At 37.0% G+C, this 25358-nt stretch overlaps 1 protein-coding gene across 1 annotated transcript in view; it reads right to left on the bottom strand.

Moving 5' to 3' along the window:
• AK5 (adenylate kinase 5) overlaps positions 1 to 25358 on the bottom strand; it is a 91106-nt gene that overhangs the window by 23331 nt on the left and 42417 nt on the right. Inside the window, exons 7-10 of the mRNA XM_061451551.1 lie at positions 22548 to 22638; positions 15917 to 15993; positions 1517 to 1559; positions 434 to 478 (exon numbers count right to left, since the gene is read on the bottom strand). Of these exons, the coding sequence (XP_061307535.1) occupies positions 434 to 478; positions 1517 to 1559; positions 15917 to 15993; positions 22548 to 22638 (256 nt within the window). The remainder of the gene's footprint in view (positions 1 to 433; positions 479 to 1516; positions 1560 to 15916; positions 15994 to 22547; positions 22639 to 25358) is intronic.

Raw genomic sequence — 25358 nt, 5'->3', positions numbered from 1 at the left:
GGAAACCTGTATTTAAAACAGTTGTTTCACAAATGAAGAGGTGAAAAGACCTGATTTTTTTTCTTTCTTTTTTTCCACCTAACCCTCAAAATTCTGAGTTATAAATCCAATCTAGTAATGTTTTTACTAATGCTGGTGAGGCACCTTTGCTGCTACACAGCACTAATGTAAGAACTATAAGGTCATTTCGAGTATGTTCATACTTCAGCAGCCAACCTGCTCTGAGCTTTACACAACTGTTGTTAGCATGGTCAGACCTAGGATAATAACATGATATTAAATCTTAACTCCCTTTCAAAAGACTAATCCACCACTGCAGTGTAAATACTCTTAACCAAACTATTCTGCCAAACTTTAAAAGAAATCACATACTTGAAGCTAAGTAACATGGGGATTTTCAAATGTAGCAGTTGAAATAAGGAATCCTACTTACCAACAACAAAAATGATGTTTGATTTCCTCAGGTCTTCTGAAAAGTCTAGAATGAAAAAAAAATTCTTAAGTTGGCAAGAGCTACTGATTTTTGATTAGATACTTCCCATACACACTGAATTATGTAACACTCAAGGTGATCTGATTTTACCTGAGTTACTTTTTGTTATAAGGCTCTACATTCCAAAAGGAGCTATTATCCACAAGCCTATTTATCTCCCAGTTTCATAGTTCTCACTGTAGATATGATAAAAATATTGTACCTGAAAATCAGACCCTGCACATGCACAGTTTCTTTAAAGGAGAGAAGCTGATGCATCTTGATGTAATAAACTGCCTCCTGAGCCACTGAAATTTTCTCTGTTATTACATTATAATTGCTACAGAAGTTTGTCCACATCCCATTGAGATTGTACTGTATCTGAGATGCAGTCTTAAACTCTCTTGAGCCTCAAATTCATCCAAATAACAGTTCTCTTAACTGAAATCTAAGTATTACTGTCATTTGATCACCCAAACTACTGTATGTACTACAGCTTCACCTTTTGCTGAAATTGCGGTTTTTAAAAAATCAGTTCCTTCCAGTCTGAGTCCCAGTCATTAGCCTGATTATACCAGTAGAGATCTGGCACCATCCCAGCTTGCTGGGATTTTATTGTCTTTGACTTAATCCCTTACAAGGCACATTAATTTACCACATACAACTTTGTTTTTCATAATGTGGTGTGTACATCTCTTATTACATAATACTATTATCCATAAAAGGTTTTGATTAATCCTTTCATTCCTCTCAGACTCTTAGCATCTCATACTTTCAACAAGCTTTTAATAAGTTCCAATTTCTGAAAACACCTATGAGATCTGATGTGATTAACAATAATATTTTTTAATAACTTTGGATCCACTGTCTTTCACAAGATTTAACTTGCATTCAAAGAGAATTCATATGATAAAATCCTTTGAGACCTAACTTTCACAATATAAATACCTGAATTCACTTTATCTTGTAAGTAACTATTTAAATATAAGGGGAAATCAAAGGTTTCAGAGTCAAATGACAAGTGACATTGAATAAGAAACTCACCTCCTGTGCTCTCATAACCGGAAAAACTTGATTGATCCTCCTCCTATTAATTAACAATTGACAAATTGAAATAGACATTCTGCATAATTAGCATTTCTTCTCTATCTGATTATCTGTATACCTTAATATCTTCTCCATAATTTAACCTCTCAGTTTTAATCTATGTTGAGATATGGTTAACAATGTCACTGTTGGTACGGTTTCAGTAGTACATGAGCACAGAGAACCCAAGATAACTTGAGATGTTTAACTGGCCCATGCTGTTTTTACGAAGATTAGCTTTTTCAGTGCCCAACTGCACAATTCCAGCACACTATATAAGCAATCAGTGTGCATGCTGAATTGCTTCTGAAGAAAATACGGTACAATAAGCTGTTAGTAGTGGAAAGGCAATACTCAAGTAAGTTCTTGAAGTGAACTACAATATAGAGATGAAATTAAGTCTTTGGTCTAAACCAACTTGAATGTGTTTACCTTCAGAATGCCACACAAGCTGCAAGCTGATGAACTACAAAGAGGGATTGCACCAGGGAGATGTAGAACTTGGCATTTTTTTTTTGTTTTAATCCTGATATTTGGCCACCTGGAGTTATTTTGTCACATACTATATAGTACAACCAATGAGGAATTACAAATACTGGCCAGCAAGAGCGTCCGAGTGGAAGTTCTTTGTTCTTCTTATAAATCAGAGTTATATATACGCTGGACATAGTCTAGGCTCTTGAGTGTCAATATACTCACACTATCAGTGCTTTAATCTAATCTATAAAATATCAATAATAGCATTGGCAGTAATGTCCTCGTATTACATCAACAGTGCACAATATCAGCACTGAATACATTATGTTAGTGCTCTCAAAAAACAACAGGGTTATGAAGCTGTAGTTTCCTACAGTTTTGCTTCAGTGTGCTGTCAGAAATGGGCACTGCTAGAAATTTGTACAGCTGCATGAACAGATGAAGTGAAATGAGCAACGTGGTGAACAGAACAGGTGAACTGCTGGCCACTGTCATTTGCAAGGCTCTGGCGCTACCCTTGCAGGTTTCTCCTTGTGTTCCCATCATCACTGAAACATAAGTACTCTTCATTAGGCTGAAGTATCATTACATTGGCTACACAGAACATTTTCATTTTTTTGAATCGCAGCAATTCTCAGCCTATTACACTGCAGCAGAACTGCCATCTTAAATATAAAAAAAGGGGAGGGGGGAGAGGGGGCAAAATTGAAAAAGCAGCTGGATCCACTAAGTTTGCAGGAGGAGAGTATTTCAGGGGGGAAAAAAAACCCAACATTTTCAGATGAGAAAGTAATCTTTTTCCTACAATTCAAGTGACAGTATTATCCCTACCTTTTTCTTTGATGTAATAACGCAGTAAAATATTTGCCCCTGCAAAGAATGTTACATATAAAAGGCCTGGGTTTAGATTCAGTCACTTATCATGACTTTGAAGGTTTACAGATCAAAATCATTGTAGGCACAAAGTTCAGAGTAAAGTTTCTTTAAAAATAAAGATCACAGTCCTAAGTTTATAGTCAAGTGAAAGAGGCATTATTACTTTCAAGTATTGCTCTTTGTTCTCCCTTGTAATTGCAGAATAAAACTGCCTCTGAACCCTGGTGGGCTGTAGGTAATAATAAAGGTCAGTTTAAGTCAGGAACAGCTCAAAGTTTTTAGAGCTGAAATATGTAAAACTAGAGACAGAACTGAAGCTAAATAGGCTATCAGCTGCTTTTTTTTTGACCAACCACATCGGCTTTAATAGAACAACAGGTTAACTGACCAACAAGCCATGCTCACATAAGGAACAAGTGCTATGAAAAGCCATTTAAGTGAATTCTAATTGCAACTCAAAAGCCGTAAGTGTGAAAGTGACATTGCTGAGAACCCAGAACATCAAAATAATGACTTCTGTTTCTGTCTGTAACTGCTCACTTTTCAGGTGCAGAAATAGTTTCAAAAGAATTGCATTTTTGTTTCCCGCTCCCCCCCCCCCCCCCCCGAAGGACACCTGTTTCATAATTCTGTATTTCAAAAAATAAGTTATTCCATTCCATAAAAACAGTTTCTCAGACAGAACTCAACAGCACCCAGCAGGGGTGTAAAGAGGACCTGAAAGCCTGGTCTCTAGCAGAGACAAAAGTCAGGAGTGACAAATTAGAACAGTTGGGCTACAATTACTTTGGCTTTGATGACAAGCTATTCCTACACAGGTTTTGCTATCCTATGCTTAAACTAACTTAGAACCATTTCCTTTCACCCCTTTCCTCCCAGTTTCCTCAAAAGTACACCAGTTTTTCTGCTGATCTAGGTGAGAAGCTAGATCTGCTGTTTGATTTGCAGTCCCTTGTAGAGTACAGCAGACACTGTCCTCCTGGTTAATGTCAGTCTCCTCTTATTTACATTTCACAATACCTATTTCTTATTGTGTCTTTCTAGCAAGTGGGTCTCTAAACTGTGAATGGCTTAACCTGTATCAGCCTGAAAGTACTGTGCTGCCCGTTTACCAAAGTGCTTTGGAAAATAACTGCTGGATTTTGCAAGGGATCATATATGGAACGAATTCCCACATAAGGAAGAAGTCCCACCAATTACCAGATTCCTAATAGTATTATACACCACGTTGCCATGAGGAATACAGTGATTTAGCAGCAGAACAGTCTCTGTGCTCATGGTATAGCCGTTTCCATTTAGTTGAAAACAAGGTGAGGAAGACTATAATCTTGCAGGTAATGAGTTTTGAAGAATAGTGGGTAGTCTGTAATTTCAGATGCCTTTAGAGCCAGGTTATAGCTATAATTATTATCTGGAAACATATCAGTTAGTGGGGTATAGCTGTGTAACTGCTTAAACACTATCAATAGTAAAGTCATTGTTAAATAGATAAGTTTTCTACCTATAACGAATCTCTCATTCGATATTTTCCTTCAGAGTTGGAAAATGCAGGCTTCCAACTGTATTCTAACCTTTTGTCGTTTAGCTCATTAATAAGAAATATCTGATTAGTAGTATGTACTTCATAGGTTAATGAGTTTAAGTCACTGCCTGTCTTTGCTGGGTGTGACGTAATTTCCATAATCAAGAAATATGGCAGCAAGTCACGGCAAATAATAAGGAAATGATATAGAATTCTCCAGGTCATTGAGTATTGGTACTAATGAATTAGGACCCTTAAGTCATATTGCTTTCAAGAAAGCAATAAAATATATATATTTTTTTTCTAATGATGGGACATTTCTTCATTAGGATTTAGCATTTGTAAATGTTTGTTACCTGATGGAATGACAAAGCTTTTCTGTTACACATTAATAAACTCTGCTCCAGCCCTTGATGTTTTTTTCTATTTTTGTAACATGGAATAAAAAGTTCTCTCTTATCACCTTTTAGTTACTTGAATGCCTCTCAAAAAATAGTGATGAAAAGTGCCTGATACATTTTATTCAGATTTCTAACAGATATGACAAGAGTTCCTCCTAGAAATTTACTGAAGAGGATAAACAGTCATGGATTAAGGAGCAAAGAGGCAGTACAGCAAGACTGAATTTAAAATACAACATGATTGTTGCCTAAGCTTATACTCAATTTTCAAGATTGAATTAAGGAATGTAATCATTCAAAGGAAAATATTAGGCACAAATTACTTAAGCAAATAAAAATTACGTGTTTATCTGCCTAAAAATATTTGTTGAGAGTTCAACTGAATGCATAAGCATTAAAAAAAGTCAAGCCAGGAGCACAGACAAATGTAAGTTTAAGACTGACATAATGTATACAGCAAGATCTACGTAGTTTAATCATGGTGATCTCATCAGTATCCCTTTGGGAGTGCAGGTATCTAACCACCAACTTCTCAGCACACTGTAGTTACATAATTCTCCCTTTGCTGTTGTCAGGTATGCAGAACACTTGTGCTTCTCCAGCATTTTATTTCTTCAAAGAACACTCAAGTTCCACATATATCGTCCCTGTAGTTTCTTCGGGAGTAGAGGCAAGGGCAGGATTTCCATTCTAGCAAGGAATTCCATTCAGACTTGACAATGTAAACACAGTTGTATATGGAAACAGAACTAAGTTTAGGACTTGCATTTCCACCTTCTCCTCTTTAGCCTGTAGAATATTTACTTTGAAATCTTTGTGCTAGTAAGGTAATATTTAATGAGATTTTAAATGTTTACAGATGACGCTTCTACATCTAGTAGCCTTAAAATCAACTTTAGCTCTCAATGACATAAAATCTTTCACTGATTGAGACTAGTTCAGGAAATCAGAAAGCAATACGTCTGAGCACCATCTGGATATACAGTTTACCTGCTCCAGCACAGTCCAGTCTGCCACAATCTATGTGGTTTTAGAGTTTGACATGTGTTTGCAACTGCATTTATTAGGCATCCACCTAATCACAGAGGATGGTATTTCAGATTAGATGTATGCAGCCTCTATTTACAAAAATGTAGTTATCACTGAGTGGGGTCCTTGCATATATTACAAAACATAAAGACACTGAACAAGCTTTAGCTAGTCAAAGCTAAGCATTGAAAGAATTGGGGCTAGTCAGAGCTCATCAGTGTAATCTGTCTCTTAAATGCCTGCAAGCACCCATGTTTTGTTTTTATGAGATATGATGGGCTAGCTGCAGGTTTTATGTATGGGCTGTGGTATCTGGGAATGGGGTTTATGAGCCATACAGTTGTTTGCCATTAAATTTGATTCATGATTCAAATCAGTTTCTGAGGCTGGGCTGCTTTATGCGAGTATGAGTTAAAAGTATGTCTCTGGAAAGCATGGGTGGCTGTGCTCTGATCTCCTCTGGTCCAGAACTAATGAATATGTCTAAATGAGATAGGGTACAGTACGAATGCATTCAGGCTTCAAGGTTTTTATTTCCCTGCAAGGTTTATCTTATACTGCTCAGCAGAATGGAGTTATTTATGTCAAAAGGGCTAATAGTAATTAAGATAACAGAACAGTGCTACGTCACTTGAGGTGTTTTTTGTTTGTTTGCAGTGCATAGAAAGTGCAAGAAAGCCTAGTGTTTGTAATAGCATCTTCAAGATGCTGACAGATTATTAGATTGTTATGATTCCCTTTAATTTCTAGGTTTCTAGCAAAGACAAGAATCTCTATGCCGTTATTCTTTTAAAATAAACCACATTATCAGTTCTGAAGATAGAACAGATCTCTACGTATATGGAGGTAGAAATTAACTTGGTTTTAACACCTGTCAAAAGCTAAATTTTAATTACCTGGCTTTTAAAGATATGAAAGATTTATTTTCTGATTTTTCATTTGTTTCTATTTGGTCTTTGATAGCATAAAAAATAATAGAATAATTACCAGTTTTTTAGAAGGGGGAAAAATTCACAGTCTGTTTGCTATAGTGTGTGGGGTTGGGTCTTTAACTTCTGTTGTTTGTTTCCCCCCCCCCCCCCCCCAAAAAAAATACACATGATTATTAAGCATGCAAATGAAAGCAAAATTTCTTTGATTTCATACTGATTTCCAGACCATGGCAAACTGAGTGAGATTTCAAAGAAATTAACTTTGAACGGCAAACTTACCAACTAAGGTATGCAATAAGAACACCACTCCCAGCAGAGTAGGAGCATGCTGCATGATCAGAGCAGCATAAGAGTGTTCTGGTAAACCAAACACTTAAACACTTCATCTTAGGTTCAAAAGGCTGGACTTGAGGGGACAACATTGATCTAACTTGAAGAAAAATTGGGGCTTGAGATTTAAATAGCTTTGTGTTTTGAAGAAACTTGAGAGACTTGACACCCATATTATCTGTGCATAGTTATTATCTATTGCTCATTTTAAAGTACTTGTCACATACTGTGTTCAGTAGATCTGTGCCTACAAATTTTACTCTTCGGTAGATTTGTGCCTACAAATTCTTCCCAGAATTTATCACTACTTTTCTTTTAGCGTTATTTGTTTTTTGCAAATCATCATCACTCCTTAAATGATTCTTGTCTATGTGGACTATTAATGTTCTCCCCCCTCCCCAGGGGCTTTTTGATACATCAAGCCACTGCAACAGGTAAGTGCAGCAGGGTACCTTCCAGTGCATTTGATCCACAAACTCGGTGCTGCTGAATTCCTTTTCTTAGATGATCCTAATGAATGGATCTCTCAAATCACCATTAGCACTGTGTATGCAGAGTCTCTCTGACCTCTCAGGGCAGGGTTCTCTGCCCTGAACTGTTACATTGCCTTCTGAGAGCTGGAATTCAGTGGTTTGGATTTATTTTCTTTTTTTTTTTTTGCTTATTTGTGGTTTTTTGTTTGTTTTGTTTTCACCTTTGGATGAAAAAGGCTTTTCTGCAGGTCAGTCTCAATTCAACTTACAAAAAGAAAGAAGAAAAACATCTTGGCACAGAGAAGGACAAGGATATCGTGTTGTAAAAATAAGACCAGCATGTGGTCTCAGATCCTGTGATCTGCTGCTATTAAGACGAAAATTGACAGATTTTACCTCTCAGAGACCTTCTCTGCTTAATGTTTGACCAAACATATTCTAGGCTTACTGAAATGCCTATTTATGTTTTATTAGATAGCTTTATAAATTTCCATAAGGAACTTCCATGGTATTTACAAAGCACTTCTCTGTTAAAAAGGAATTTAACCATGGGACTAAACAGTCCACTGATCTGAGATGCACTACTGTGAAGGAATTCTAAAACTAGGCCACTCCTTATGACTGGAATTTAAGCCCAATTTGACTAAAATTGACTGCAAAATCACGGGATACATAAGGAGTAAGAAGACACCAAGCAGGAAACATATGGCTTTCTAAAAATACATAAAGGTTTATTTTTTCAATTTTTTTTTTCCCCAAAGTGTTTCCAATGTAGCCAGAGAAGCCACACTTCTGCTTCAGAACAGTACACGTAAGTTTAAAGAGCAGTTTTCTATCCCATATAGTAAAGTAGCATCCTTGCAATCGCTGCAGTTTAATATGTAAATGTAAAAATCTACGGTATGTACTTTTACAGTGATTAAAAAATATAAATACATTTTATAAAAAGCTGTTTCTTCAGCGCTTTAAAACACAGGATTTTTTTTTTGTTGTTAGAAGCAACTTAAAGGAAGGGCTTTGGTAACTGTTTAAGGGATGCTGGGCTATGTGAACAGAACCTGTCCACAGCCCTGAGTAAGCTGTCTAAATCTAGGAGGTGGAGGGATTAAAATACTTGCTTGCATTTATCAGCTTTAGATGCAATTTGAAGTGTTCTGATGTGGATCCTATTTACATCAATTGTGTGGGATGCTTGATACTCCCCAAGAACTCTGCAGGTTCCCTGGGCTGTAAAGCTAGACATGTAAAATGCAGAACTCCAATTTAGCTGTAACGGTATATTTTGTGCATGAAAGGATAAAGCCTCAGTTTGCCAGCAAAGGGGCAAACTGGTGTGAGGGAAGGAGGTACACTATCCTAGTGCTATTGCCTAGAAATAGGAGGGTAACATACTGTAAACTCTAACACTTTTGTTCTACAGACATCTTCCACTGCTCATCACAGCTGCAGGCAGTGACTTTTGGTCCAGAATCTGAAAAGAAATGGGCAATGCCAAGACTTCAGCTAACCTTGGCAGTTTAGTTGTCACTAATATACATATCACCAGAAAGTAAATCCAAATTATGTCTGTGAAAGGAGGAGCAAACAACTGTTGCTGACATTCCAAAGAAAAAAATGCAGATTGAGCCTATAGCAATATTCTTGCCCATTTCACCACATTTTCACACATGGGGGAAAAGAGAGTGCTAGGCTTTCTTTTGCATGCCTTTACTAGAGTGTACAATGGTGATTTTGAAATAGAAAAATAATTCTTCAAGCTTACAAAATGATATAGACGCACCAAATCACACTTGGCTTGAGCTTATTAAGGGAGCACTTTGTAACAGGCAAACTGTAGTACTTTGTTTCTAGAACTGATTTCTTTTTTTTTTAAGCATTTAATAGGATAGTTTCCATGACAACTTGAACTGAGCAGATTGTTCACTGACTTCAGTACATTCCTCTTAAACATCTTTCTCTGTAGGTAGGCCTGCCTCTCCAGCTCTTTCATTTCTTTGGGCTCTTACTCATTATCTCCTTTTGCAGACATCCTTAAACTAGATTGGACTCCACCTTTCTGCGCTCTTTAACAAAAACAACGTGTTGAGGGGTCAGAGTTTCACGATCATTTTCTGAGTTTCCTACAGTCCGTTTTCTTTTCTATCACGTACTCCTGTTTCAATCCATTTCCCTGTAGTACCAGAATGTGCTATTCAAACTGATACTGCTGCGTATCAGGGAAAGAGAAACGGACACTGCAGAAATGTGCAGCATTAAAAGCCAAAATGGCTTCTGGATACTCCTGGTCATTTTACTAAGACCTGTAATGACTAATGCTGCACACATATATGAATAAAACTGCTGTTATACTATAAGTTCCTTATGTTTTTATGTAAAGAGAAGGCACGTGATTAATACAGTACATTCTAGATCTGACCCCTTAAATATTTTAATCCATTTCAAAGCTTTAGAAGTTGCAATGAAAATTTACTCTTGGAGATGTGCAGTTTGTTCTTTGTCATATTGTAATGATAGAATTGTAGGATAGCTAGGGTTGGAAGAGACCTTAACGATCATCTGGTTCCAACCCCTCTGCTATGGGCAGGGACACCTTATACTAAACCATGTCACCCAAGGCCATGTCCAACCTAGCCTTGAACACTTCCAGGGGTGGGCTAGCCACAGTTCCAGTGCCTCACCACCCTCACAGTAAAGAACTTCTTCCTAATATCTAATCTAAATCTATCCTCTTTTAGTTTAAAGCCATTACCACTTGTAATGCCAACCCCTGGACTACTTTGTCTGAAGAGTTAAAAAAATTACTTGGATTGAATCTTTGATGTAAAGAAAATTGAGTCAAAACATTGAAAACTGACACGAAACATAATAAATGGATTAAAATGGCCTTTGGATTAATCCACAGAGCTTTAGTTAAATGAGGCTTTCAATTTGCTGCTGCCCATCAGTTTTAGGAATATTTGTGTTTTGCTTCTTCATTGAAAAGGGCTTTCGGGGCCTTTTCATTATCTCTCTTAAATATTTAAGTTTAAAGCTATGATAATCAGTCAGGCTAGAAATGTTGTTATAATCTTGGTAGAAATGGAGTCTGTTTTTCATCAGTTCACTTAAAGCTTTCCTCCTGCTTCCCTAAAGCCTGGATTTGTATGTGCTCTGGGTGGGAAATGACAGCAAGCTGTAAGAAGAATTGTCACTACATGGCAACAACTTCTAATCAAGAGCTTGTTTCCTCTTTTTAGAATGAGAGTAACTCTCTTCGGGGTTTTTTTTCCTCCACTACTTTTTGGTTTTGCTTGTTGCTTTTCAAGTGAGCTGTCACATTTTCTAATTATAAAACATTCTGCACTTGCAGCAAAGATTGGGTTATGCAATTTTCTTAATTCAATAGATTGCTTGTCACTGCTGAGCAGAAAACCTTTTGTTATCTTTCAGTCTTTTCACATCTATTTTTCCTAGGTCTTTGACGTACTTAGGATGGTGAATGGGGGAAAAGAATCATGAAATAGTTTGGGTTGGAAGGGACCTTCAAAGGTCATCTAATCCCACACCTCCATGATGAGCAGAACATCTTGAACTATATCAGGTTGCCCGCTACCACATCCAGCCTCGATGTCTCCAGTGATGGCGCATTCACCACCTCTCTGGGCAACCTGTGCCAATGTTTTATCACCCTCATTGTAAAAATCTTCTCTTCCATATCCAGCCTAAATCTCCCCTCTTTTAGCTTGAAACCATTACCAGCAATCTCTCTTTTGCATACACCATTGCATTTACTTAATGCAGTCTTGACACTGGAAGGACACGGAAATGCCTCAGTTATGACCTGGTAACTTACTTTGAGGCACAAAAACGTGTTTCAGTGTTTTGTAGATGTGAAATATTCCCCTTTTCCCCAATATTAAGAGGCCAAACATATTTCTAAGGTTTTTACTTGAAGTATACCTGATTTTCATGTTTTCCAAATTTTAAATTACTAATTCTAAAAGTACTTGTTTAGGAGTGGATTCACTCTACAATCATCCTCTAATTAGTCTAAGCATTCCTCAGACTAGTTAAGGTTGTCTTGAAAACCTTGTATTCACAAGAAAATAACTGGATGGTCTTTTTATCTAGAACTCTGATAGGATTTTGTGATGCCAATTTTTCAATATTCCCTGAATGCACTTTGGCCTGAATGCACTTGAAATAAGCCAAATGGTGTGCTTCTAATTAAAAATCCAAGTGTTAAAGGATAAAGCTTGTCTGATCTCTGGAAACAAGTGGCATTATATTCACGGCTGTTCTGGCAAAGTTAGGAAATTGAATGGCAGGTATAAATGAACCAAGTGACCAGTGTATCACACTTGAGAGCATTCCAGCAGCAAAAGAATCCTTATTAAACCAGATACTAGTCACAACAGTGAGTTCTGCAAATTGAAAATATTCTATAAAGCTCATTAGAAGCTGTGCTATTGCACCCAAAAATAAGTGGCCTAAAATATATTCCTGATGCCTTAATATGGGTGAAAATATCTGAACATAGTTTATTGTGCTTTTACATTTTTCAATCAAGCCGTGAACATAGTAATCATCACCGCAGAAGAAGCTATACGGATTGCTACCATGTGAAACCATCTAGTTCTTCCACAAGGCACACTGAAAGAGTATGTCTGCTTTTATTTTTATTTTTTGGCTGAGTATCTTTTGGGCAGTCATTCTAAAAACCTAGATTATTCCTTCTGTAATATAGGATCTCATAGCTACAGACCTGAGAGAACAGAAAATAGTTATTAGTGATTTGGAGAAATAAATAGTTTTTCTTCAAAAAAGAAAAAAAGTGGGTATTTCCCACCTGCCTTTCAGTGCTGTAGAGACTTAGTGATTGCAAGTGTTCTAGTCCTACAAACATCCATGCACAGCCAGTAGGAAACAATCAGCTTGCTTTTAATTTAGTTATATTAATTTAATTGCATGTTCATTTATAAAATGTACAATACAAAGCTCAAGCTTTTTCTGAGTTGTTTTTAATTCAATTTCCCCTACCTCGTCCTCCAGAAAAGCCAGATCTTAGTCTGCATTAGTGTTGCTTTGCACTGTTTCAGCAACAGGTACCAAGTGTTTCTTGAAGTACTTTGCTGTATTTTAGAGCACTCCTAGATGCTGATAACTGCATTGGTAGTTGGAACCACACCACTTGTTCTCCTTGTTCCTGCCTGCCGTAAGAGAGATTACTCTGGAAAAAATAGCATTCATTTAAAGAACTCAGATACACCTTTGCTAGCTTAGGCTACACAGGAGATTTTCCTGGCTCATTCCTGCAATGAGAAAACACAAAGGTATCTGCGTATGTCCATTTTAGATGTGCCAAGTGATACTCATGCCCAGCTGTGGCTTTGTCTTTAGTACATATTGTGTACCGCGCTAACCACCAACTCCTCTTGTTCAGTGACTACCAATATGTTCTGCTAAAATTCAACCATTTTTAGCAGCTCAGCTGTGTAAGGTTGCTTAGAAACCAGCCTTCTTATCCCCCTCATTCTCATGACAGATTTCCTATGCAATAACATCACTTCATGACACATTTGTATCCTCATACGTGTTCCTTTTCCACTTGAGATTCTCTGAGTAAAGGTTGCTGGTGCTTCACCCAATTCATAAACAGCATGTGGTAAATCACCAGAGTATTAAATCACTGCAACAATAAAAATGAACTGAAATTTTGAATGCGAGCAGTTCCCTACTCCTGAATGTAGTTATTGATCTTTTTGTGCAGATAGTAATTTCTAATTTTGTTTTTCAGACTTGATAGCTGGATGTTATTATGACTTTATGACAATCTCCGCTCCCATCTTTGCTTCTGTATAGAATACTTGCTTGCACCATTTCAAAATTGAAATGGTGAGGGCTTTTGGTTGCAATTGCTTTCTCCTTTATATTTTCTTTCTGTTTGTTCAAGGCATCTCAGATGAACTGGGCATACAGATTTTTACTAGTGATAGAAATATTTTTTAAAATGTCACTAATAAGTATCAAAGATATCAACTTGCAGATTAACAGAATCATTGTCAGCTACTTTGTATTGAATGTATCTCTCTGACTGATGGGTTTTTAGCACTGTTTTTACTTTGTTTGTCCTTTTCTGTTTGCTAACAGTATTGCACTTTTGCCAGAATGGCAATGTGTTGGTCTGGCAAAATAATGAGAAAGGCTAACTGACACATCTGGTGGAAAGAGTATTTGCTATTGACCAAGACCATAAGGTCCCACTGTAGTTGTATTTAGTCTCATGTAAGAACCACAAGCAAACTGATGCAAATTAGTGTTTTTATGAATATATCATCAGTGAACCATGTGGTTTGAATTATAAATCAATATAATTTTCATACATTTTTTCTGTTAATTTTATTTTGTTACTATAAAACTTATGCTTATTATATTTTAACAGCATTTCAAACATTATGTACCAAGAATATAATTTTTTTACTGTTCACACTCTGCCAAAAGAATGTTATTTAAAATGTTAGTAAAATGCAAAATTTATATAATCCAAACATGATTTAAATATATATTCTGCTTTATAGGGCATAAAGGCCTAAATCCTGCAGTAAAGAAGTAGTACAATCAAGACAAAGATAAATTTAAAGGAGTTTCCTGGGGTAAAGAATGTTTTAAGAAGAATTTATGAAAGAATGAGATTTAAATTTGGATTTGGGGACAAAGGTAAGGTGTCTGAAAAAAGCCAAACTGAAATAACTGAGCTAAAAAGAACAGTGAAAGGATTGTAAACTAACAGAAAAGAACAGGGCTAGAACATGTCACATGATGCAGGCGTGGATAAATTGTTGCACAGAATACTGTAAAACAAAACCAATGAATGAACAGATGATACTGAATGAAATTCAGTTTTGTTGGTCCTGTTTTTACCACTAGCTTTAAAATTCCACAAGAAAAGATATCTTTTGTGAATAATGAGGCAAGAGGTGAGAAAATTCACAACTGCATTTAGTTCTGATAACAGAAACACAAAATAACATTCATTGCCAATCCTCTCCAAATCTAGAGGAGTGTTTGTGGTATTTGTGAAGAAAATGGAAGCAGAATTGTGTAAAAGTGAAAGGCAGAAAGCAAAACATACAAAAACACCACCCTTAAGTATGGTGGTGTGATAAGCAGTTGGCTTTAAAAATATTTTAATTATAAGTCATTCTTTTAACGCTTATCCACACCACAGCAACAAGAACAGTAACACTTATCCTTAGCACAGTATCCAAGCCACCGGAACCTCATGTGTTTCAGTCTGTGCCCATTGCCCCTTGTTTTGTCTCAGGGCACCACTGAAAAAAACTTGACTCCATCTTCTCTGCACCCTCCCATCAGATTTCTGTACACATAGATGAGATCCCGTCTGGGCATTCTCTTTTCCAAGCTGAACACTCAAAGCTCTCTCAGGCTTTCCTTGTAGGAAAGATGGACGAGTTCCTTAATCATCTTAGTGACCCTTCGCTGGACTCTCTTAAGCAGCTCTATATGTTGTACTGGTGAGCCCAGAACTGGACACAGTAGTCCAGATATGACCTTACCAGTTTTGAGGTGAAAATGAGAGGGGAAAGATGGATACAACATTTTTCCACCTCCAGCCTTCTTTCTTCCTACATATAGGGAAAACACTATCAAAATTCAGGTTTTGGATGTGGATAGAATGGGATCAGTAGAAAGGTTGGTTTCAACACACTGGCAGCATCTGTTGTCGTTTCATTCTTCTTTATTTCTTCACACTTTTTCAAGGGGAGAATGTTCGATTTAGTGTTAGTTATGTTTCACACTTCGTATTTTCATGCCTCTTTTTTGAAAAGTTTTTTACTCTCCCTTCTTAAATATACAATGGGCAAATTGTACAGTCCATTCCAATGATTCTATTTACCATGTTTTCCAACATTTTAAAATCTGTGGAGGAAACTCAGCAATCACAGAATCATAGAATGGTTGGAAGGGTCCTTAATGCTCATCTAGTTCCACCCCCCTGCCACAGTCAGGGACACCTTCCACTACACCAGGTTGCTCAAAGCCCTGTTCAGCCTGGCCTTGAACATTGCCTGGGATGGAATGCACAGTAATTGAAGAAATGGAGGATATGGGCTTTTAATACCACAATAATTTTCACTCTTTTCTCCTAACCAGAAAACAACCTCTGTGTATTACAGATTTACTCGTATTGCACTTAAAAAGATCTTTGGCTTAGGTACTGTTAAAGTTCCACCACCTTGTTCAGACAAATTGTAAAGCACAGTATGTATATAAACTAGAAAACTGTCTAGAAAGAGGCCATATATACAGAAAATTACCTGGTCTTCAAAGTCAAAATCTGTATAAACAGGATCATCAGAATCCATAATCAGACTGCAATCAAATTCATTTGGCCCTAAAATAGGAAAGAAAATTAGACTTCAGAAATGGATTGGAAATTTTCACTTTATGTGGTAGAACACCAGTTGTCTTTGTGTATGCAAAAACTGTTATTGAGGAACCATTCAGATTTGCTGTAGTACCTGAGTGAATGCTGTTCCTTCAACAAAGCCTTCAAAACACCCATAAAAGCTACCACAGACCTTAATAAGGAATGGTTATACTAAATGGTGTATTGCTTCAGCCTAGATTGCAATTTTATTGGGCAGGGTGTTCTGTGTGCCATGACTTGCAATTGTAAAATTGCCACAGGCATCTTGACTCTAGGGAGAATAAAAACCATGTTTAGGAAAGAGAAAGGAAATACTGACTAACTTGTGATTAGCAGATAAGGATCCTAGATTGATGTTGATGGGGGACCAAAACAGCATGCTTCCAGCAGCAATGGTCCCCATTCCTATCCTACCCCTTTTCAAGATGACAGTGTGGCTCTGACCCTTCTCCCCATCATCTCCCTGTAGCAAGATCAGCAAGTCATGCATATTCTTGCACTTGGGATGACAAAGTGCATCAAGGCTTCAGCTGCTGAGAAGCCTTGATCTTACTGAGCTTTACAGTTTAGCTTCAGCAGGTTAAGAGAAATTGGCCTTGGTATTTCAAGAAATCATATGGGGGGTAATCATTGCTAAACCACAATGGGAGGATAAACCACTAATCATCTTTCTACATAAACAAAGGAAAGGTATAGCATGACATATATGCCAGCATTATCTCATTCCTGAGCAAGGAATGTCTCCTGTACCTGCTAGATTGTGAAGCCCTAAACCAAATCCTGTACATGTTCAACACAAATTAAAATATAAACAGGTGTATTTTTCACAGCATTGTTAGAATAACAAAAATACAGTAATGAAACACAGAGATCTAAAAATTGTGACCAGCCAGTAGCTACAGGTGAGTCCAACCACTATCTTCATGTGGGAAGCAACAGGTAACACCAGGGGAAGTGTTAAGATGTGCACTGGTTTGTGCCCTTATGTCCCCAGACCAGCTCAGTGGTGAAAAAGAGACTATAGCTCTCTCCCTCCTGAGTTACAGGTGTATCTATCTGGTATGATGCTCCTGCAAGCACTGGCGGTGAAGATACGTAGTGTTAAGACTATTGCTGACCTGGAGTTTTCTCACCGTTGTAGATGTATGCTTCCTGTAACAAGCATTATCAGTAACAGATTTTGCAGTTCAATTTGTGCCAGATGCATTTATGTATTATCTGCTTTTGTTTCCTTTTAAAGCTTACATAGTAATAATCTATGTAGGTGGTAAACTAAACATCACAAAGAGAACAGAGAGAAACTGGATGTCACAATGACTAAAACCATAACTGTTTAGTAGAGATGATGATGCAGGGTGTCTTAGTTTGCAATCCATATTACAGTTGCTGCCAAATTAATCTTTGATGCAATCCTAGAATATGCAAGAGATACCAGGGAAAGAGCTGGGTCTACCATCTGCTGGTGGGCTTTGGGTCCCCCCACTGTTCATGTATACTTTATCAGGTTGCTATAAAAAAAGTAATAGAAATGGATTATACTCTTGCTGCCATCCAATGTCACATGTATATAGGCAGCATGTTCTCTGGCACATACACTTTACGATCTTTAGAAAATACCTGTGTGTAAAAGATACATGCAACCAAATAGATTTACAGCTGCTGAGAGAATATTAATTTTTTGATTTATTTTACACAGCTGACATCTTGCTCTTAACATCGTATCATCGTTGGTAATATAACTAAGCCTTAATCATCACCCGCATTCACCTATCTTGACACATCAATCACTTTTAAAGGCCCTTGTGTGCAAGTATTTGATTAACTATCACTTAACCAGCATGAGCAGTATGTATCCTTAGCTAGAAATGTTAGTATGAAATATGGTGCTGCAAACTTAAATGTAAAGGTCAGGCTGAAAATGAATACTCATGCATAATGTATCTTAAGCGATAAAAGCCATAATGGTTATACAATTTTAATATGGTCAAGCATCTTAAGGCCCTTTTTCTTGAACTAGGACACCAATTTCCTTGGGGAAGCATATCTAGGGTATATTCAAGTAAGGTCAGGAAAATTGAAAATATATTGCTTTTCTTTCTTTGTTCAATAAAAACTAACAAACTCCATAACCATCTATCACTGAACAGCATACAGACTTCTCTACCCTTCTCAAATTGCCTCAAGACACATCCACCAGAAATTAACTGAAGCAAACGGCTACTCCCAGGGCAAGAAAAAATAACAAGGGGACATACAAGAGCACTTGTAAAATCCCTGGTGCAGTTTGAATAAGGATGAGTAGTTTGCTATCCTCCAGCTCAGTTTGTTGTTGGAGGCAGCGTATTTTGTTGAGTTTGGACTAAATCTTGCTAAAACAGGTCTTCTGGGGAGAACAACAGGCTCACTAACTGCTAGTATGTGTGGCAGCAGAAGTGTACCAGAAAGTCACTTTTACTGGGAGTCAGTAATTGTGGTAGGAGGTCAAGCTGCTGAGGAGGCTAAAGCCAAGGGGAAAGTGTTAGGTTTCTGAAGCTCAAGTTCCAATCAGCACCATTTTATATAAAACTTTTGGCAGTGTTTAGCTGTCAAGAGAAACACAAAATATTGGCTTAAGGAAAAGGGGAAGACTGGTGAAAACATTTGGAAGCAAACATGTCCTGCTGCTTTCGGTGAGTCTGAGGGCTGCACATCTGCTCTGACAGCAAAACAGGGGATTGTAAATAAGGCTCATTGCCTTTTCTGAGTAAGTCGTGTTTTTCCTTTGATATGTTGGTGCACTGAGAACTAGGCTATAAAAATATAAATACTTGCTTACCACTGGAGGAGAGTCTTACAGTCTGAATTGTCCTAATTCCTTTCAAAGGCATGCCCTATTCCACCAGGTAATCTCAGCTCTTAGTTACCTTAGAGCCTTCCTGTGCTTGTATGAACCTATTGCAGCTGATCTAAGTAACTGTCTCAATTTCAAAAAGGGAAACTCAACCACTAAAAAAACCTCAATAGAATTAAGAAACTGCATTGAAAGCTCTCTGCCATGGGGAAATAGCTTGCAAGCAGCTGACCTGAAAAGCCACTCCTGCAACTTAAAATATGCTGCTTCAATTTCACTGCATGCATAGAGTAGAGATAAGGGGAAACCTGGTCATTTTCATGTGCCCTGTGATTTCCCTGGGGGAAAACCAGAGAGGATTTTATTAGGTCCAGTACTGCACAATTAAAAAATAAATCAGTTGGAAATTTTTATTAAATCCTCATTAAATGAATAATCAGCTCTCCAGGGAGGAGCAGGCTGCTGAAAAAAGAAACAGCAGAGCAGCTAGAATGCATTCCTTTCTCTTTTTTTTTTTCATTTTTTTTCTTTTCTTTTTTTTTTCTTTTGCTTTTTTTTTTTTTTTTCCCAGGGTTTCTGTTCTGACACTGAAGGCATCATTCGCAAAGATTAGTCTTGCTAGAAACCCAGAGGATCCACTCACACAGCACTGAGGGACGAGTTGAATTAATGGCTGGCTGCAGTTGTACAAGGGTGTGCAGACAAGAGATCCTCCTGCCAGGTCTGAGAGTCAGGGTGAATGACTCCCCTGGAGTTACTTACTTCACCATAAGGCTGTACTTCGAATTTTTATGCCATATTTTACATATTATTTGCTGCTCCTCAGATGAATTTCACAGGATTAGTTATGGAAAGCTGAGAGGGTATGGCTATTACGGCAAATGTGTGATTCCTACCCCAGAAATGCACCCCGGAGCCCAATGGCATCATGGCCATAAATGTCTCTGGTCCTGTAAAATATTTCAGTGTTCTGAGCCTGGGTGCATGTCACTTTCTCTGAAAGTATCACTTTTCCCACATGCAAATGTCACACATTGCTTTTTCACAGTTCATTAAATTAATTTATACAATGAAACTAAATTGTACCAATCTGTCTAAATTTATCTGCAGTTGATTTAACTTCCCACTACAAGGTATCTATACACCATCATGTGAGTTAATTAAATCTGCTTCTTGGACCATTTATGTTTTGGCAAATCAGCTAATGTATTTCCAATCCTTGCTTATATTCATTACTTATTTCAAATCCTGATAACAGTTCTATTCAATATGGTTCATTGGCTCAAGTATGCCCATACTCATATTTTAACAACCATAGTATTTGCACTGTTCAACATCGACTGTCATAAAAGTAATCTAAGACTATCCTGTGAAATATGTTGCTTCTCATAATAGCATGTTTAAGCTCAATAAAATAAAAATGTCTTTTTATGTTATAGAACATGCTCTGAAGCACTAACAACTCAACGCATGTTGCATATAAGCACTTGGGCAAGACAAATGCTTAGAAGATAAATTTCAAGTGGAACATAACAGAAATAATTTACTGAAGGACTGATAAGCATTAGAATGGTTACCTTGTAATTTTTCTCTTGGTAAGATGCTTCTAATACAAATTTTATTGCAACCTTACACTCTTGAGTTTCATAACAGGTTGCTCATAGCAACAGTCTTACTATGTCACAGAAGGCAATGAGAAAGTTGTATTTTAATTTATAAAATAGTTTTCTTTCAGTATATATTCTTACATAGTTGATTACAACTGGATTTTACAGGTATAACATATGAATTAGATTGATATGGAGGCATGAAAATATTAGAAATACTGTTTACATTAGCTGCTAGCAACTAAAATATACTATAATAGCACTAATAAAATTAAAAGACAAAAAGTGAGATCAAGATAATTCTAGAATTGCAACTCTAGAAATTAAATATCTGGTCTCATAGGACCTATAGAAATCCTGTTTCTTGATGGTTGAACTTGATGATCTTAAAGGTCTTTTCCAACCTAAATGATTCTATGATTCTACTTTGAATCTCCTTACTATTATTGGTACTTTGAATCTCCTTACTATTATTGGTACTCAGGTTAGGCACCAATTCAATGATTATGGCATGGCTTCTGATAAAGCTTATAGCTCTCCAGCTATTTAGGTGAGGGATTTATTAAGTAGATCAGATTTTCATGGAACTGACTGAAACTCATCCAGAATCACTACCTTTTTTTTGCAAACTGTTTACCTTTTGTCAGTCTCTTTGTCAGAGCAGCACCTTTATCCCACTTCTTTCATCTTGCTATTCAGTACTTAGCTCATTTAAGTAGGGAATCAACAGGTATCTATTAATACAATGCTATACATTGTGAATGCCATTTTAGGTTTGAAGTCATTCTCTTGCCTCTAGGAATAAGGCTAAGCAAAAAAGAGGTAAGTGTGCCACCTAGTCTTTATTCTTGCGTGCATCATCACAAAGCTGACCACTAGAAACCTGGGGTTTTAGCTAATACACTTTATATCATTCTCAATCTCCCACCCCGTCTTGTTAATTCGTCTTTTTGTAATTTTGAACTTTACCAAAAACATCCTTACAGGTGGGTTTTGTAGGTTAGCAAGCTTGGAACCCCCTTTCAAATCTTCAAAATATGGCCTAATCATTCTGTCTGAAGCACTTCTCTTTACAGGTATCTTGCTAGCAGAAAAAAGTAATCTCCCCTTGTCAAAAAAAGACAATAGATGTATTGCTACTATGAGACCACATTGTGCTTCATCAATTCCTTCTTCCTTAGCAGCTCCCAGATGATTGTTCACGATTACAAATACCTGGAACTACCCTGTCTGCCAAATTGTTGTAGATGAGTTTTACCTTAAACAGGGGGGAGATCACATACATGATTTTTTTTTACTACATATATCTAATTTTTGTTTTAATAAAGCTTGTAAATTTTATAGGAAAATATTTCACTTAAAATTTCTTTTTCTTTTTGTATGCTGTTTCTGGAGACATTTATAACCTCATCTACCTATATAACCCTCATGGTCTACTTGGAAAGCAGCCAGGGATGCAGTCTGTAAAAAGAAAAAGTTGTGAAGTTACCAAGGAACATTTTACTGTTCCCCTCAAGGAAAATATCTGACAGATGTTACAGATTTTCACTGCTTTGATTTTTAGCTTCAATTCTTTTGCAGTCTTTTGTCCCTCAAAGGCTTTTACTTTGAAGACATTCAAGCCTCAGTAAGCGCAAATAATAAATATATAAATAAATAACACTCCCAAACATATGACTAATATTCACACATAGCTTCAGAATCAGTACCAATTATTAGGGAGGAAGTACCATTAGTCTCATAGGACTGGTTTTATGGTGAAGACTGAGGTATCACCTGAAACTGAAACTGCTGACAACTGGGACGGATCAACTTGCAAAGATTTTGTATTAATAATATAGTTGTTTAGTGGACTATCTATAGTATCTTAAGGTGAACTTGTAGATAAACAAGATGTTAGGTGGGTTGTATGACGCTTCCAAGTGTAATGATACTTTTTTGCCCTTAATTATGCAATTGTTTGAGAGTGGTCAAGACTTTGCTACAGTACATACACACATACTTGAAGAATACGAAAAAGGCATCCCACCAATGTCAAATGCAATATAAAAAGGTAGTTCTTTAGATCTTACTTAACTCACCTGTTGCAGCCTCTTTGTTTGCAAATAGTTTATTCTCAACTGCCGAACTTATGTCAAAGAACACTTCTTCTTCATCTCTGTCTGCATCAAACTTAAAAAAAAAAAAAGTTGGTAATCATACACTGCTTGCTACTTGGCTATGTTTTACAGAAATATGATTTTATTAAATTAAAGGACATTAATTACAGTTGCTCTGGATTCTTTCTTATTTCTTGAATTGAGGCCAGGTACATCACTATGGAAAAAATGGAATACGGTAATCTCAAATTACAGGAGCAAGCAAATAACGGTCACAGCAGATGACTATTTTCAATCTTTCTGTTTTAGGATGTGGAATGAACCCCAGGACAAAAAACATTAGATTAGTGCTTCCAAACTCATGAACTTCAGTGGGCTTTTTCTTCAAGTCGGATACTGTTGTGCACCTCTGCAGATGTCTTGCCAGTACCCACCTGCCATGGTAAAGATAATAGGCAAGAGGAAAAGCCATGGAGAAAGAGGTTTAAATCCTAATAGGACCTTTGCTGGAGATGCTAACTTTTATATAGATGAAGTTATTTTCCAAGTATCTCTAATACAGTGTGATACTTAATTTTAGATACTGAGCTGCTTGTCCAACACCCACCATTGCAAAATCAGTATCACGCTTTGCCTTATGATGATTTATGTGTTATCTCTGTTACTTAAGCATTTTGTCACTGGTAATGTGATTTGCTTTCTTATGGAATTTTCCATCAGCATCTCAAGGTAAACTCAGAGGCAAATATCAGCCCAAGAGTTTAAAGTGGCAGATGCCAGAAAATAGTGGAAAAATAGGGAAATAATATCAAAAAGACAAGAAGGATTCTACAAATTGCGTCTGTGTGAACAAAAGAATATAGAAGCTTGTTGGAGACCAGAGAGTGCGGCAAACATTGTAGAAATTTTGCTGTGAAATAAGCTTAACTTCAACACCTGTGTGCTCAAATCTGCATTGGTATTAGTCACAATTTAAATCTTTATGGTTTTAATATTTAGCTTTATGCTTAGCTCAGCCCTAGACTTCATTACTATCATAGGTAAGTCTCTATAATCATCAATACAGAGAATTTTCTGACTGGCTTTTCGAATTGAGTTTCTGGCTCTGACCCTGAGGACCACTAGGAAGTTCATCTTGTGATGTGGGTAGACATTTATCTGTTCTTGAGGAGTTCTTTAGTCATTCACTGTTACTCAAAACTCAAAGCCTTATTTTTTATTTATAAAGCAGAAATTTGTGTTTATCTGATAGGTTTACATCTTAACTTGTGTCAAAACTGGGGCTTGTGGAAGAACATGTCTTAAAGTTGTTGGGCTACTGTTAAGAAATTTATTACCCATGCACGACGAGCAGCTTTGAAATTTCCTTGTTGATGTCCTGGGTTCAGCAGTAGCAGTCATTTTTCTCTTTTAAAAAAAGAGTATTGATCTTTGCATTAGCCTGTGCCTGAGGAAGTGTGGGGATATGCGTTTCTGTCACTTCTCAGCAAAAAATGTACATGTTTCATTAGATATGGTAGGGAAGACTTATCATAAAATACAATGTTTGTGGGTATGTGTACACATAAACCCCAGTAAATTGTAATTGGGTTGTGTCTGATTGTTACTGTGTAGGTCACACCACACTTGGAGAGATGACAGGTTTGCTTTCTCATTAGTACCATTCCTCTGAATAATCCAGTTTACCATGAAAAAAAACACATGATCAATCTCAAAACGTTCTGAAGATTCCAAGAATTTGAAACATCGACTTCCCCTATTCAAAGAACACCAGCTGTGCTTCAGTACTCTGAAAATCTGGGTTTTGTAATGAAAGCCTGTATTGTCACCCAAAGAAAACCAATTATTTGAAGCTTGCACATAGACTCAGTTTTCCCCTCACAAAATGAGAATTGTAATACCCTGAGCCACAGGAAGACAGGGCAGCTTTCAAAGGGAAATTATTTTTGAAAGAAACAAAGTAACCATGTGAGTTCTGTACTTCACCAAATTGCTAAACATTTCAAAATGAAATCCTTGTGATAATTATTGGAGGCTTGAATGAAACATAAAAGGTACTCAAACAACCCTATTCACAAAGAACAAACAGCAATAAAACCTGTATTTTTAGTAGACCATGTCTATAAATCAATAGGTTCCTTTCCCTCTGAAAACAAATCCCAACTTCAAAACATGGCTCTTGGCAACTGAATTATCTACTGTATCTTTATGGATGGCTTAGTTCAATTATAGTCAAGGCCTATGTTTTATAGAAATATGATTCTATTAATCATGCCAGTGAAAGCACTTGCAAAACACAAGACACCAACTGTATTGCTATCTGAATTGATATCATCTTTACCAGTGATACAGGAAGAAGCAAAGTACCTCTTCCCTGTGAGGTCAATGGGGTTTCAGGTTTGAGCTCTCTCTAGCGTTTACCTCAATGAGGCACTAATGACGGTTTTGTACTTCACTGTGTCTATTTTGTTGGACTGGGAAAGATGAGGGAGACCTCTGAGGACAAGAGAATCATATTAATTTACAAGCCAGCCTAAATCTCTGAGCCAAGAAAGGCTTCATAAACCTTTCTGAAGAACATTTGAGGGCTATGCTTGGTAAGAATCCAGTAAAGTCTTTTGCCTGCCCAACACAGACATGTGGTCTACCTTCACTATCTTCAGTCAGTTCAGTAATGGTGTTTCTGTGGGAGAAAGAGGTAATAAAGCATCATTTGGGAGGATGTGAATTTAACAACACCCACACGCTGTAGTTACACCACATACTGTTCTGCTTCCACCTGGTTTGGAGGAA

The sequence above is a fragment of the Pezoporus flaviventris genome, unplaced genomic scaffold, assembly GCF_033815535.1.
Source record: "Pezoporus flaviventris isolate CSIRO_AGI_PZ_B2104156 unplaced genomic scaffold, CSIRO_AGI_Pfla_v1 ptg000013l, whole genome shotgun sequence".
Taxonomy (NCBI): domain Eukaryota; kingdom Metazoa; phylum Chordata; class Aves; order Psittaciformes; family Psittacidae; genus Pezoporus; species Pezoporus flaviventris.
The sequence above is the reverse complement of the archived record's forward strand: the minus strand, read 5'-3'. Positions and strand labels throughout refer to the sequence as shown.